The sequence below is a fragment of the Harpegnathos saltator genome, unplaced genomic scaffold, assembly GCF_003227715.2.
Source record: "Harpegnathos saltator strain DR-91 unplaced genomic scaffold, Hsal_v8.6 scaffold210, whole genome shotgun sequence".
In the NCBI taxonomy this organism is placed as follows: Eukaryota; Metazoa; Arthropoda; class Insecta; order Hymenoptera; family Formicidae; genus Harpegnathos; species Harpegnathos saltator.
The window spans coordinates 960,001-976,080 of record NW_020229996.1 but is presented as its reverse complement, the minus strand read 5'-3'; the positions used below and the strand labels follow the sequence as shown (position 1 = coordinate 976,080).

Below are 16,080 nucleotides of genomic sequence, written 5' to 3'. Positions count from 1 at the left end.
AGACGTAAAACTCAGCATTCGCGAAATTTACATGAGATGCAAGGTCGATATTCATAGTTATGAAGGAATTTTTTCTTCAGAACATAATAAATTACAAACTCGTGATTATGGAATGTTATTTGGTTGTTTGAATCCATGTTTTTCGTATAAAATAATGTAATAAATATAAGTATAGATTGACGGATAATCGGGAATTCACGAAGTTATAATCACTTGGGTAATTATTTACATCAAGGGACATCCCTCAGCTGTCGGTCTTTGTTAATTAAAAAGTTACTAGCAAAAAATGTTCGAGAAATGTTAAAAAGTTAGTTTAACATAATCTGTATCTTATAAGCAGGACGGGCTGGATTAGATTAGTTTGTTTACTAATTGAGCTTTACAAATAATCAAGTTAGTCCGTTTGATGTGAGATTCCGGCCTTCCCTCGCATTCTAACCAATAGATTAACCTAATCCAACCTACTTTGCTTTATATATTCTGTTTATTTAATATATAGTTTAGGTTAAACAAACTATGACATTCTTGAAGCTTATTTCGTTAATGGCTTTTTAGTAAACAAAGATTGACGGCTGAAATCTTTTGATTGTTACTCAAGACGTATGTGAAGGTGATGGACATCGACGAAATATCTGCTAATACAAAATAATTACAATCATTTGCCGAATGATGATGAACTACGAACTCCAGTTTAAATTTTAACTCGAATATTTCTTTATTCTCGCCACGTTCATCAGAAGCTCACTAAAAACGAAATCCTTCTTTATAATAAACGATCTGAGATATCTAGAAGCATGTAATGCATCGCATTTTCCTGAATTTCCCATTCTGACATTCAACATTCTGTTTGCTCCACCATAATACTCGCGTAGATACGATTCTATTGAAAATGTTAAATAGTGCGGTATTGAGTAAAAGTCCGATTAAGTATTCCCAGGGTCGATGAAATATTTTAATCTTCTAATTTAAAATGTTTAAATATTAAATATATTTTGATGATGGGCTACGATGGACGATGATTTTCAATATTTTAAATATATTTAAATGTTTTGTTTAATATTTTAAATGTTTAAATTTTACCTTATTTAAATATTTAATTGAATAAAACATCTGAATATTTTAATTTTCTGAGAAGAATAAAAAATAATGTACTGATACACGTAATGTGTACGGTATATATATCGCCCATCACCCTCAAAGTGTAATAACAAAATTCGGGTCACATAAAGGTAAATCTGACCACTATAAATATCCGAACTGTTTTGATTGCTGTGATCGCTCGGCGTTGAGTGTCGGGCGAACGTTGACGGCTGAGAGGTAAATTCACGTTCATTGTCCATTGTTTTTGTTATTGCCACGCGATGCGTACTTTTCCGTCATCGAGTGTTATCTCTCTTACGTTTATAAAAGATATTTTCTGGTCTCCTAAAATATGTATCTAATCGGACTCTCGTCGGCGTGGCGTTAATTAATATGCGTTCCTCCGATCGAATTGTCTCTAGGCAAATGTCAATGCCATGTGCTAGTATTTGGAGTGCCATGACGGAGCTGCCTGAAGCAAGACGCTGGATAGGGAATCCAGGACGCAGGCGATTTAGAGGACACCGAGATGTAGGTTGCGATACATCATACATTGCGAGATGTACACCAAGAAAATAGTAGTAGAAATTGTAGTAGAAATTAGGTTAAAATAATATTCTTTATTTTTATTTTATTAATATTGATATTTTTAATAACAAGAAACGCACACATACAAGACGAAACATCGAACTAATTATAATATAGTAAAAAAGGTTATACGTAAAAAAGATCATACGTGCACAATATTTTTAAACAAATATATGATAAATTTAATCATAATATTTTTATAATCTAAGATTATAAAAATTTGTTATAATTTAAAAAAATTTTTTATGTATATAGATGTATATTTTGTACACACGCATTTCTTACGTCAATAAAAGATTGACATAATGAAGAGATTATCAAGAGACAAGATTTATTTTATTTATTAATCTCATTATTTATCCGTATTAATTATTCAATATTTGTTTTTAGCGTATACATTCTGTCTGCGATAAATTAAGTTATTAATAAAAATAGATATATTGTTTGTTGAAGTTAAAAATAAGGATTTAATGTGAAAAAGTGGCATGTTGAGGTAATCAAATACAATCTTAAGGTGAATTTTTTTAATAGACCGATCTCATTTTGTCAAATGTCAAGGTGAGACAATTTCTTATATCTCGAGATCGACCATTGGTCCTTCAAATTCGACGGAATTTGTGAGTTTAACGTGAAACCAAAATTTCGTCTCGGCTTCGTCTCGGATACGACGTTTCTGTCGGTCGTTCAATTTGATTTTGTGCCCACCGGCTTTTAATTCTCTGCAGATTTGGTTCGTCCCACCGGTAACTCGTTGTGAAGCAGCATTCTTACAATTTCTTTGGACGCCACATAATGGGTCCACCCAGTTGACAAAATACTACGCGGTTCCGCTTAGGAAGATGGAAAAAAAGAGTCCGTTGAATTTATGGACGTGGTTATGGACGCGAGAGATACGAGTTAATTTGAGATGCAATTTTATTCAGGCGGACGTGGCACATTTTCAAATTTAAATGTGTCGGATATTTGCAACTGAGGCTGCGCGCGGCGTGGCGAGGTGAGGCGAGCGGTGATGATGAATCGCTCTACTCAGGATCGTTTCACAAGATATTTCTAAGCGACTAACTTCGGTTCTTCTCGCTGCGAAAGACCCTTCCATACATGCAACGCGCACTTCTCTCCTCCTCACGGGCTATTCCATCACACAGGCGAGTTATTTTCAGTTTTTACCGCTGTATAAAGTACGACTTTTCGCGGCCGCGATCTTGGGACGAGAAGGACGCGCGCCCGAAGTGTGTCAACAGATTTTGCGGTTGTATAAAAAGGCTGTTGAAATTATAACGGACGATAGCGGCGCATCGAGGACGCGTAATTTATTCACCGATTTTACGACGAGTCGCTACTATCTCTGTTTCCGCGCGGATTGAATTATATAGGGCGCTGCCTTGATCCCTTTGGAGGTCGGCGGGCGCGAACGGATCCTGCAACGACTAAATTATAGACTGCTATCGTGAATATAGACTAAGCAACCGGCGAGGACAGAGGAGGATGGCCGCGTCGCGAAGCCTGAAGTAAGCAGATAAAGCTCTGCGAGGGAGAGATAGGGGGAGAGAGAGAGAGAGAGAGAGAGAGAGAGAGAGAGAGAGAGAGAGAGAGAGAGAGAGAGAGAGAGAGAGAGAGAGAGAGAGAGAGCGCGAGCGAGAGGAGCTTTCTGTTCCTTCAGTCGGCAAAAGTACGAGGGGTTGGAAGCTCGCTTAAGACGGCGCTTATCATTCATCCTGCCTGCGCGCTCCTTCATCTATAAGACTCATCCCGTCTTTGTCGCGCGCGCGCGCGCGTTTCCTTCGGGCGTTCATGATCGGATGAACTGATTAATGACGAGTATACGGAATATTTTGCTGCCTCGGGACGACTGGACAGATTGTCCCATTTTTTCCTCTCCCCCTCTCTCTCTCTCTAAATATCGCGAGAAAAACGTACGCGACAGCTTCAGCGCAGAAGTCAGTGTTGCAGTTTTAAAATCGTCGAATGAATGTTTAAAACTTCACGTTACACGAGACGACATTATAGACGAGGTTATCTGCGACGGCGTCTGCTCCGGACAAAATTCATCGACGTTTTAAATAGAAAGGAGAGTCAAAAGATAATTAACCCGACAGTCAATCTGAACTTTCGACCTGAAATCTCTCGAGATCTCGCTGCTGTACCCCGTAATCACGTGCGTGGCTGGTACACCCCACTGGTTTGATGAGAATTTTCGGCGAGGAGCTTAAGCTCTTCACCAGCGTTCGCGTAATGCCAGAACTGAATTTACTCGAGGAACACCTGGCGCCACTCGGCAGCGCGATAAATGTTTCGCGACACGCGTCGCTATCGGGGAATTGATCCGGAGCTGCGGTAATGCTCTAAGCCAAGGAATTCGCGGATATCTCATCCCGCTGGATTCTAAAGGAACATGGAGGAAGAAGTACAAGAGGAAGCGGAGGAGCGGCACGAGGACGAGGGTGGCGGCGAGCCGCGGGAGAGTTGTTCGAGAGGGATGCCGTGCCGCGCGCACGAAACCGCTGGGGATTCGCGCTGTTTTATGGGACGTTGGAACGCTCGTTTCGCATTGTTTGTTCGCATAATAATTTACGTGCCGGCTTGCTTGCAGGATGACTGCCGGCGTGAAGGGTGGGTGGCGGCGCGAATAAGAAATGTTCTATATATGTCGCGTGTGAAATAGGAGCGGAGGAGATCAGATGGAAGGAGAGAGGTCGGAAGAGAAAGACCGAGCGAGAGAAGGGCGAGGAGGAGGAGGAAGGGAAGTAAACATGGAGTAGAGTAACATGAAAGGAGCGGAGAAAGACGGCGGAGAGAGCGACGGAGAGAGAATACGCGAGGAATACGTGCGCTCGGCCGAGAGTCGTCTAGCAGACGACGAAGTTGCTTCACGGGATATTTCCTCCTCGTCTCTGAATAATATCTCCGTCTATCTCCACGGCTGTTTGTCCCGTCATTACGTCTACTTCCCTCTTTCTTCATTTGTCACCGACGCGAGCGTTTGCGATCGTCGGCCGCGAATTGTTCGCGGAATCGGTTGTACTCTCGAGGATCCTCGGGCGCGCCGCGCGCTCTTCTCAGTTTCTTCTGCGGCCGGGACGTGTGCGACGACCCGTTAGATCTTGCTTCCTTCCTTCCTTCCTTCCTTCCTTCCTTCCTTCCTTCCTTCCTTCCTTTCTCTTTTTCGACAAATTTTCGCAAGATGGATCGCGCGCGAACGCTTTCAATCCGATGTCACGGCGCGCACGCGCTCGCATATTTCAAGGGAGGATCCGGAGCTAACGAAGTGGAATCTCGAGACGTTCCGCGTAGATGGGGCCGCGCATTGTGCGCCAGTCGGATGGAAGGTTTCACGACCTTGCAGCTTCGCACGTCCTTTTAACGTCGGACGGGCACTCGAGCTTTCATGACCTTGCGCCTCATTGTCCGGTCTCTCGGATACGACGTCTTCGGTGCGATTAATTGGAGCCGTCCGTGTAAGGGTGGGAGGGACGTTAAGTAGAACTCACGAAACGGCTGAATCACCTCCTCCCGCGAGAAACTTGAAGCAACCAAAGCTCGCCCCTCCGGCCGGCGCGAAGACAATGACGCGGAAAATGGGGCCTTTGTATGACATTTTCAAAGGGAAACTCACGTCGCCGCTGCCGCCGCCGCCCCGCTACTGTCGCCGCGGCGCATTAATCAAAATCGCAAAATTCCAGGGATTGTGACCGCCGCGGCCGCGTCGGGGAAAAATGAAAGTAATCAGTCGACGCGCATCGTATCGGCAAAAGGAGGTATCGAAATTTTGAAAATGGACAATTTCCTGGATAGCCTCGTCATATCGAAATCCGAATGCTGAGACGATATTCCGAGATACAATTTTACCGAAATGTTGCAACTGTTTTCTTTATACAGCCGAATTAATTAGTATCTACTCATTTGAGCGCGGCGAAAGCTCGAGTAGAAAAATTAATAGGGCTCTGGTAAAGGCCTGATTATTTTTCCCTAATATTAATCGGCTCCTGGTAGAGATAGAGAGACAAAAGCCCTACAATATGGGTCTAACAAATTGTTTAACGAGTTTTTATAAGACAATATTATGAGAGCTTTATAAGGCAATATCAACGGGGCCTTATAAAGCAATATTAATAGAGCCTTAATAAGGAAATATTTTTATTATTGCTTGAGTAAAAATATTCGTCCTTTTCATTCCAAGAAATTTAGACTGTAATTTCTTTATTTCTTTGTAACTTTGTTAGTGTACAACAAGAATTTTTTATTTTAAAAATATAGCAAATTTACAATAAAATATAGCATTCTTTACACATAAAAATCCTGCTACTGTTTTTATTAAAGTTTGCTGCATTTCAAAACGAAGGCAATATTAGAAAAATCCTTGGAAGAGACTAATGAATATGACAACTAATAAAACTAATAAAATTTGTTTGTAATCGCGGTATAATTAAAAAATCTTCAAAAGAACCAGATAGAGCGTACCTACTAAAATAATATTAAACTATGACAATTTTATTTCACGTTTCAGATCTTATTAATTTTCTATAACAAAACTTGATTTTGTATATCTAAAGCATTCTTAAAAAATCCTTTTAAGGTCCACATTAGTTTTCCATATTAAAGCGTTATTTCGTAAAATCTAAGGTTTCCCTAAAAAATCCTTTTAAGGTCCTTCTCAGCTTTCCCTATCAAAGCCTTATTTATTAAATCTAAAACACCCCTAATAAATCCTTCTAAGACTCTTCAGTTTTCCTTGTCAAAGCCTTATTTCGTAAAATCTAAGGTATCCCTAAAAGATTCATCTCGGGGCCTGATAATGAGGCATCTCTTTTTAGGGTATCTTGCTTTCAGCCTTATCGGGGCCTTATGCCTTCATGAGGATGGCCCTAACAATTTTTTGCTCGGGAGGCTACACTCGAATGATTAAGCGCTAACACATCTTCGTTTTGAAATGCAGCAAACTTTAATAAAAACAGTAGCAGGATTTTTATGTGTAAAGAATGCTATATTTTATTGTAAATTTGCTATATTTTTAAAATAAAAAATTCTTGTTGTATACTAACAAAGTTATAAAGAAATAAAGAAATTACAGTCTAAATTTCTTGGAATGAAAAGGACGAATATTTTTACTCAAGCAATAATAAAAATATTTCCTTATTAAGGCTATATTAATATTGTACGTTACTCCAAGCAATAATTCCTTCTTCGGACAATTGTATACTTTGAGAAAATTGTATGATAATTATATAGAAAAGGTCGGCGCGAGCGCGATCGATATGCTAATCTCCGACGGTTATCGCACTTATCGCAAGCGGCGGCGACGGTGACGGCATAACGCTGGTCGCGGTCGTTCGACGAGTTCGGAGATCAAAGGGCGACCTCCCTCTCTCCCTACGCACTCGCTGCCGTAACTCTGCCCCTTGCCGCGCCGCAAAATCCGCTCCGCCGCGAATGCCCCGCAATTGCGGAGCGTTGGAAGAATTTGCATCGACGGGGACGCTCGCGCGTTATCGCCGTAATTTCCATGGAACATGCCGGATGCCCCCGGGGGCCGCGCGCCCCGGGCTAACGCATTCCATTTGCGTAACACCCCCGCGCTCGCCGCCCGCTCGCGATCCGAAGTGTTTCTCCAGGTCGGCCGGTGTTCCAAAGGAGCACCGCGAAACATACACAGAGAGCCGAGAGCGTCGGCAGGGCAGCAGGAGCGGAGAGACGTACAACAAGGGCGAGTGAGCGCGCGTGCAGCTTCGTCCTGAATAAAAGATCGTTTTGAGAATCAGCGCGCACTGGCCGAGCGGGATCGGCGCGGCGGCGGCGGCGGCGGCGGCGGCGGCGGCGGCGGCGGCGGCGGCAGCGGCGGCGACGGCAGCGGCGGCGGGGCGGGAGCAAAAATCGCGTATCGGATGCTGGTTAATTCATGGCAGCCCGGGGATCCCGCGGGATAGACGGGCAAAAAGAGAGCGGAGAGTGATAAAGTACGTTTCGTGCTGCGAGTCCCTGTCTCCCTGCGGCTTTCATGTACGTACGTAACGTACGTAAGTACATACGTACGTTGGCGCTCTACCCTTCTCATTTCTCGCCCTTCGTCCTCCTCTCCTGCGGAGATACCAGGGTCTCGATTTTTTGCCGTCCACTTCGCGTTTAGTTCTGAGATATTTCGCGGTCCGGTGGGAGGGTGGGAGGAAGTTCGAAGCCGAAGATCGGCAGGTGCTCGGCCGAGCGTGCTGGGCGAATTAAAGTTTAAAGGGCTTCAACTCGCGCCATGACCCCGCGGAGTCCGGCGAGTCTTGAAAGTTTTAGCTTGGCTTTGTCATCGCTTAACCCTGGACGAATAATGCGCGACGTAACGGGGCTCTCACGATAAGTGACCTCTCCTCTGTGTCACGAAAGAGGAGAAAGAGAAGGAGAGAGATATCCCTCTGTGTGACGTTAAATCGACAATATTAATTTGTTCCCGTTATTCCCGCGGTCGATTCTCCGTAGCTTCTCCATCGCGTCTGGGAAGAGACGCTCCGCTGGCGACGATGTTTTTCTCCTCTTCCGTTTGTCGTTTTTTATGTTCGTAGTCTCCTAAAGAGCGAGGCGAGCACGCGGCTAATCGTAGAGTTTAAATTTTTGCGGAGACGTACATCGAATTTAAAACAACTAAATTGTTTATATCTTGCGAAATCCGCTCCGATGGTCGGAGCGAATTCAGCGCGCTGAGAGACAATTTCGTCCCTCTTATGGTGGGGAATGTTTAATAATGCACCGTGGCATTCGCGAAGATCTAGTGGAAAATTATCGTTACGGCGATGCGAATTGTAAAATAAACTTGCAGACGATACTTTTGTTAAAAATGACGATAGAAGAAACGAGAGAAAAAGAAAGAGAGAGATGGCAATAAACCGATGAAACAATAAACATAACTCGCAATGCATAACACAAATATCGAGAAAATATCGCGGTACCAAAGTTGATTATATTTCCACGACGATGAGTGAAAAGGGGAAGACAGCTTTTATTTCGAGAAATCAACGAGAATCGGTCGCACGACTCTCGAGATTTCGGAATGCTCGTGCCTCGAATAAATCCCGAAAATGGCGCTAAACGAAGAACGATGTCGCGTTGATCCGAGACGGAGTCCAATCAAGATCGGATTAAGGGGGAAAAAATGCATGAACAAGGAAAACGCGATAGCTTTGAGAAATCCAAGACGGAGAGCTCCCGTCTGTCGAGAATATACAGACGACGAATTCCTCGTATTCGCGCGATCTTATCGTCTCTCTCGGGCGATAACGTTTCACCGGACTCACGCTGGCTCGCGTGTCGCGCATAGAAAGCGATAGCACTCACCGCACGCGCCCTGATGTTTCACCCTGGTGTTTTTCCTCTTCTGGCAGCTGACCTGCCGCAGGTGACAATAGTTCGTGTAGGTCACGTCGTCCGAGCCGCAGACGGGATCAGAAGTCGTGGGACAGTCCGCAGGACACTGGCACTGAGCCTTGCCGTCAGACACGATGCATGTCGCGCCCCAGGCGCAGTAGGTCTTCTCGCAGGGTTCTGAAATGAGAGAAAAGCGTGTCTTCCGTTTATTTCTCGTCGCTGACCGAGAAACCAATGTTTATACTCGCGGACGGCGATTCGTTCCGAACTAGGTCCAGTGGAGCGAGTTCAAAAGATGCCCGCTCTGTACTAACTAGGAGAATATTTACCAAAAGATGGTACACTGAGAGAAAAATTGCTGTATAGCGTTACCGTACAGCGTTAGCGAACCGATATGAACCTGGCAAGCAATTTGAAAAAAAAAAAATTTGCAATACGGTTCAATTGTACTTTCTTTGTACCTGTTTATACCACTTTTTGTTTCGTTTGTATCTCAAAGGAAAAATAGCCAGCAAGCAAGTATAAGATATCCGTAAACGGCCAACGCCATTCGAAAGAGAATTGTTTGAATCCGTTTGTACCTCTCTTCAAATCGTTTGTACCTCAAAGGAACCAGAAGTACAGGAACTTCAAAAACCGAATGGCGTTGGCCGTTCTGCGATATCTCAAAAATTGGCGAAAATACGTCTTGGACGTTTTTTGTTCACATCGTTCACATCGGTTGTTAGCGATGCTACTTTTTTACATGCTTGTTGCTACACTGAGGAAAAATATCTAAAAAATTAAAAAGATATTTATCCGATAGGTACTAGTGAATATATTTACTTGAATCTAAGTCACTTAAAAGAAATAAATAGCCGTTTTCGTGAAAAGTTGTGGTTTGAAGAAAATTAATTACATCTTCTTTTTTTTTTCTTTTTTCAATATATTTTCGAATGAGAATATGAGAGTGATGTGTTATTAGTACCTATCGGATATTTTTTATTTTTCAGATATTTGTTTCCTCCAGTATATTGTTACTTTTTGTTAGACCGTTAACAAGATATAATCGGAAATGACTAATTTTAGTAAGATTAACTACCTTTTTTCTCTCAGTGTATTAGACTATTGGAAATTGAAATTTGATCAATTAAGATAACAACGGATTAAGGAATAATCGAAAAGTTAAATATTTCACTAAACTTTTTTATGATCCGAATCGTCAATCTGCAATCAATCAGTTTCATACGAGTTTTACGCGTATAATTCTATTTCTCTTCTCTTTTACTTCCACTAGACAGAACAGAGAATTATAATCAGACTTGACTGTAGTTCCAGCTGAGGGCGAATCGCCATCCGCGTGAGTGTACCAAAGTATAAAATCCCAAGCTGACTCGAGTCAACGATCGACCGATCGTTCTCGTTCTCGCTCGCGTTTCCGCTCGGAAGCGGAGCCTCGGCCACGAAAATGTTAAACGATTTTATCATAGCACTCAGTACGCTTCTTGCGCGCGATTAAAAATGGCTCGCCCCGAGTAATCCCTCCGAATTTCCTTAGAGCCTGGCCCCGCTATTTAATCGACTTTGCGAAGCGTTGTTGCGGGGCTGAGGCTTTTAACAATAGACAACAATTTTCGGACAATGGCGGCTTTTCTTCCGCGAGGAATCGCGGACGGCGCTGATAGCGTATTCCGCTGAAAAGCGTCACGTCGCGCCGCTGCGTTGTTAATTGTTAACGCTGCTTTCCGTCGTCACACCGCGGAAGGGAAGTTTGGGAGCCGCTCGGGAGTCCGCTCGGTCTCGAAGAAATCGCCTCGAGGGGGCGAGACGGGGGATGAAATCTCCGCTCCGATGGGGTCGCGCCGCCAGTTGGGCTTTACGGCCGGTGGTTTCTGTTTATCGCGTTTTCCTCCTCTCTGCCACCCGCTGGCGTTTGTTCTGGAGTAAAGGTTGATTCGCACATACGTGGAACTACCATACGCCAACTGTACAGGGTCGTTCTTCGATCGACAAGTTTCGATCGTCGCCGTCGAGACCGTCGCGCGTCGGTCTCGTTCTAACGCGACACACACGGAAGCTATTTTTTCCCTCCCAACGAAGCTGTCACGGAGGCGAGCGTCCCGTCTCCGATGGGAGAACACCCATTACGGCGGTATTACTCGGCAAAAATAATTAGCGACTGGCGCACTCCGGTTTCTCTTTCTTTCTCTTTGTCCCCCCCCTTCTTTGGCGGTAGCGAAATTAAATAAATTCTTTCGCTCTCTCGCTCCCTCACCTTCGAATCTTGAGGGACGTTACAGTTTCCCTCGTCATTTTTCGTCTCGATCTTCTCACTGGCGCCCATCGAGGGTGCGGGGCAACCTCGCGATGTACAAGAGCGCGTGATCGTTCCTCTTTCAAGTATGAAAATCCACCGAAGAGTAAATAACACGCCGCGCGCTGAATGGACTTTAATTATCATTCGGGACGCGGTTGGACCGCCGTCTTCCTTTGCTCGCGTCTCTTTCTCCGCCGTTTCCCTCCGGCTTGCGACGAGGCGCGCGATCAATTTTACGGGGAAGCTCGCTGTTCAAAGAAGACGGACCTGCGTGCGTGAGAAAGAAAGAGAGAGAGAGAGAGAGAGAGAGAGAGAGAGAGAGAGAGAAATCCCGACGGATAATCCGTGCCGCGTGGTCATTAATACAGCGGACGAGTTGATCCCCGGCGAAAGAAATCGCCGAATTCACGCCGGCCTCTCGCTGTTCAATGCTCTCTCGCTCTCTTTCTCTTTCGCTCTCATTCTTCTTCGGAGCTGCTCAGCGCTTGAAGTATTAGTAGCAGTAATGGTAGTAGAGGAAGAAGAAGAAGAAGACGGCTTTCTTCGAGAGCCTTGCTACCCCCGCGGCCGTGCCGCTCCATTTTCGCCATGGTGAAACGGTGTCGGCGAAGCAAACGACGTCGTCCGCGCGTCCATGCGATCGAGAGAAAGCGATGAAGAGGACCGCGTTTTTCACAGCTCGTCCCGATTTTCTTGCCGACGTTGCCGCCGCCGCCGCCGCCGCCGAGCGGAAGCGACTGCGGCGACCGTTTCCGCTCCTGCGAATCCTCGCCGACCTGCGCGAGTTTCTTCCTCACCGGGAACCGCCTCTCGTTACGGCATCTTTTTCTTGTTTGCACGTTCCGCAGAGAGGCGTTTTCTTTAGAGACGTCCAAGTGAGCGAGCGCTTCCACCGTACGATTAAAGCAGATTCCCGAACTTTTTATGAACACGCCCGGTTCGCTTTAATAAGGACTTCCGCGAGGAATCGAGACTGCGTGTGAAGCGCAGTAAAGCGAGTAACATTTGATGATATTCTTTACTCCAACGCGATATCTCGGTGAACGTTTTTGTTTCATTTTGTGTTATTTCCACGTTTGCTCAAGTCCTCACTTGCAAGATTAGTGTTTACGTTTAGTGTGTAAGATTTGCCAATGCACATTAATTTTAATTAAAAGCTGATGCTGAGCCGTTCGGGCTGCATTTACTATATCGTTTGTTATAAATTATTGTAATTATTAGTTATAATTAGTTATTAATTATTATTATTATATTACTGAGTATTATTATTATTAATGACGCAGATATTTATATATTTATGTATATGATATATATAATATTATAGGATAAACTTTCGAAAAGCCCCCACTAACGCCTAATTGCGAGATAAATTTAACGCAAGTATTCAAACATTATGTATCGCTATTAATATATTACTCTACTTTCCCAGATTTATTTAAGCGTTATAATTATATGTGTTTTATGATAACAAATGCATATTCGTTCTAATTTAATCTAATTTAACTCATTGGAATGTAGTTGCCTCATTTTGATTGTACGTTGACGTATCTGAGAAAATAATGTAATGTAATTCGCGATATATAACGTTATTTAAACTTTTATGGTATTAAACTGTTTTGTCGCTGAAAATTCGTCTAAATCAAATAAAACTGAGAAGATAAGTCAAGTACTGATAACTTGAAAATTTGCGTACTTATTTGCAAAATGGTAAAGAACTTTTTTGTTCAGAATGGTTCAAGAAGACAGGGTCAAGATTTAAGGTTCAAAGTTCAATATATTCATATCTATCGCTAGACACAATAACCGTCATATAATTGTAAATTAGGTCATTCTGAATAAAAAAAAAGTCTTTTACCATTTTGCAAATAAGTATGCAAATTATCAATTAAAAAAACCTATAGATGTAGTTATTTTCAATTATTAATAACTTAACAACTATTGCGATTTTTGCAACATGACTTTTCTTTTCAGTTAGATCTGATTAAACTTCACACAATTCGTATAATATCTATTAAGTATAATATATATATATATATATATATATAACCCAAAATGAAGAGAGGGGGGAGAGACGTTTGATTGGATTTTCGTCGGAAGTCAATGATAGTTTCGAGAAATCCAATATTAGGAAAGAACTCGCGCTGCCGGTGTTACGCGGTGTATCTTTTTAAAAGCGTAACTCGAACTCTCTACAACGTCGCGAATTACAGCTGTACCGCAGCAACGGTAACAGTAGCAGCGGCGGGTTTGTCTTTTTCCGCTTCCGTTCCATGACCAGTCCGTCGGATACATCTCGGAACGAGATTTTCGATTTTACAGACTTCGCTTTCACAACCGGTTGTTACGGGCAAACTCTGCGGGGCCGTATTTCCAATGCAGTACGGCTATATAGAGTATAGAGCACGCGTGCACATCCCCGGCTCTCTCTCTCTCTCTCTCTCCCTCTCTCTCTCTCTCTCTCTCTCTCTCTCTCTCTCTCTCTCTCTCTCTCGCTCTGGACGCGTTTCGAACGAAATTATATCCGGCCCGATGATGTCGCTTCCGTCGACTATTGTTTACAGCGGCCACGTCGAAACTGCCTCGCCGCAGAGTGGCCGGTGTGACTTTTGGCGGTCGACGGCGCAACGCCATTTGTCCCGATCCCGATGTCGAGGATTTGCGCTGTAAACAAAACCAAAAGGGCGCGGGTCCGGATATGACACGGGACACGGTTATTTTCCCGCAATGTGGAAAATGTGACGGGCCATTCGCAACTTGGCCGGCCCGGCCCCGCGCGAATTTTCAATAAAAATATCTTCCGGTCTGTTCGCGCGTCGACCGTCCCTCCCTCCCGCCATCCGTGTATCATAAACTTCCGGCGTGAGATAGCTCGAGAGCAGTCACCGCATACATTACAAAAATCCCCGTCGTTGAGCAGATAGGAAAACGAGTCCATTTGGGTGTTAACTATGAGACTTGTTACAGGACATGAAAATTTAATCGGAAGAATCATAGGATGAGTAAACGTTACATTGCGATTTTCGCTTTGATTCTCTCTTTTTGCTTTTTACGGTCAATTATACATCTCGTCGAGACTAATATTTAACCTTAGTACATACAATCGTGATATTAACCGCAAGAATAATCAAAATTAAAAATTTACGATTAGCAAAGTGAAGAAATTCAAAGAATTGTGTGAGAGATTAATTTAATATAAAATTTAAAAGACAAATAAAATTCACAGAGTTAAGGGATAATTTATTAAAGATTTTCTCTGCGCTGTAGAATAAAAGCTTTCATTAACAAGAACAAATGCATTTCCTCTCGCTCAAAGGAGAGACAAAGGCCGCGGAACATGAATCTTTACGAACAGTTACGGCTGTAGCGAAAAAAGATTTGAAAAATTGAAATTGGCTTCAATGGATCCTGATGATACGTCGAGGGTTAAACGAGAGAGATGTCAGTATGTTTACCGAACACGGTTTCAAACTGTTCAAACACTGGCAAGATTGTAGCTCACGATGTCATCGGTGTACATTTAAACTACGTTTATTTCGATCAGGGTATCTCGTAAAAAGAAAGAGAGACATCGCTCTCGAGCTCGTCGTCGACAACTGCTGTCGCCGTCTCGCAAATCGATTTCATCTCTGTTACACAGCGGCGACGTATAAAAACGGCCAGCATATATTCACCTTTTCTTGCCCCTTTCTTTATGATGTATGTAAATAAGGTCTATCATGCCAGTCGTCAGGTCGCTCGCGCACGACGTGTTTACTCGCAAACGACAAATGGCCATGTCGGCGCGGGATTTCCCGACAAGTTTGTCCGCAACGAGAAACGATCAGCAGTCAATGTTTGCTTTACCGCGGCCCGGCTAATTACGGTTTTCAGAGAGTGCCGTCGCCACGCTCGTTTACGATCCGCGCCAGCATAAAATACGGTAGCGCGGCTGAGAAAATTTCAGCGCGTAAAAATTCATGTAAACGAGACGCGCTCGCGGGCTCAAAGCCAATTTCTCGTTATCTCGAATCGAGAAGCGGACGCGTTTAACGTGCAATATGAAATAAATGGACACATTGATACGCGGCTCGTTAAAAGTTTCGCCCGTCGACTCGCGTGGATGCAACAATTTTACAATTCCGTCCGTACGAGAAGAGGAGAATAATTATGACGATGAAATCGCTCAGCAAGCGATGGTCTGAGAGATTGCAAGCGTTGGACGACCCACGACGACAGGACACGGAAATAAAAGCGTCGAAAATATATTTTATAAAAAATAATATTTATCAGTATTATTTCTTCTCTGCTGTGAACATGCATTTTACGGACAAGTGTCGCATGCGCGCACAATTGCGCATCTGCGCGGTCGTGGCGAAAAATCGCTTAACTGAAACCACGGCGTGGAACGCTGCGCGAGTCCGCGGACGTATAATTCATCGGGCGACAATTTGTCGTTAGTCATACATCACGAAAAAAATATATGCATATATATATATATATATATATATTTATGTACGTATATAAAACATTTACATTCGTCCCGATGTAAACGTCACGGAGATTTATCGCATCGCTGCTTCGGGAATTCAATCATTCAAAAAGACATCGCTTGTAAAAATGATATGTATAAATTTCGTAACTAAAAAGCGGTTCTTTCTTTTTTATAAACTCTCGAAACGACGCGAGTGCACTATATGCGCGTATACTTTCGCTTATAAGAGTACGACATAAACAGAAAGGGCTTAAAAATTCACGCTTTCCACGCGTCATTTTGAATTCCGAGGTGACATTGTCAA

General features: G+C 43.5%; 1 protein-coding gene across 1 annotated transcript in view; it reads right to left on the bottom strand.

The window, feature by feature from the left end:
* Positions 1–16,080, bottom strand: part of LOC109504216 (uncharacterized) — a gene marked incomplete at its 3' end in the record, with an annotated part of 514,465 nt that overhangs the window by 163,126 nt on the left and 335,259 nt on the right. The window contains exon 5 of the mRNA XM_019843207.2: positions 8,980–9,186. Coding sequence (XP_019698766.2) covers positions 8,980–9,186 — 207 coding nt within the window. The remainder of the gene's footprint in view (positions 1–8,979; positions 9,187–16,080) is intronic.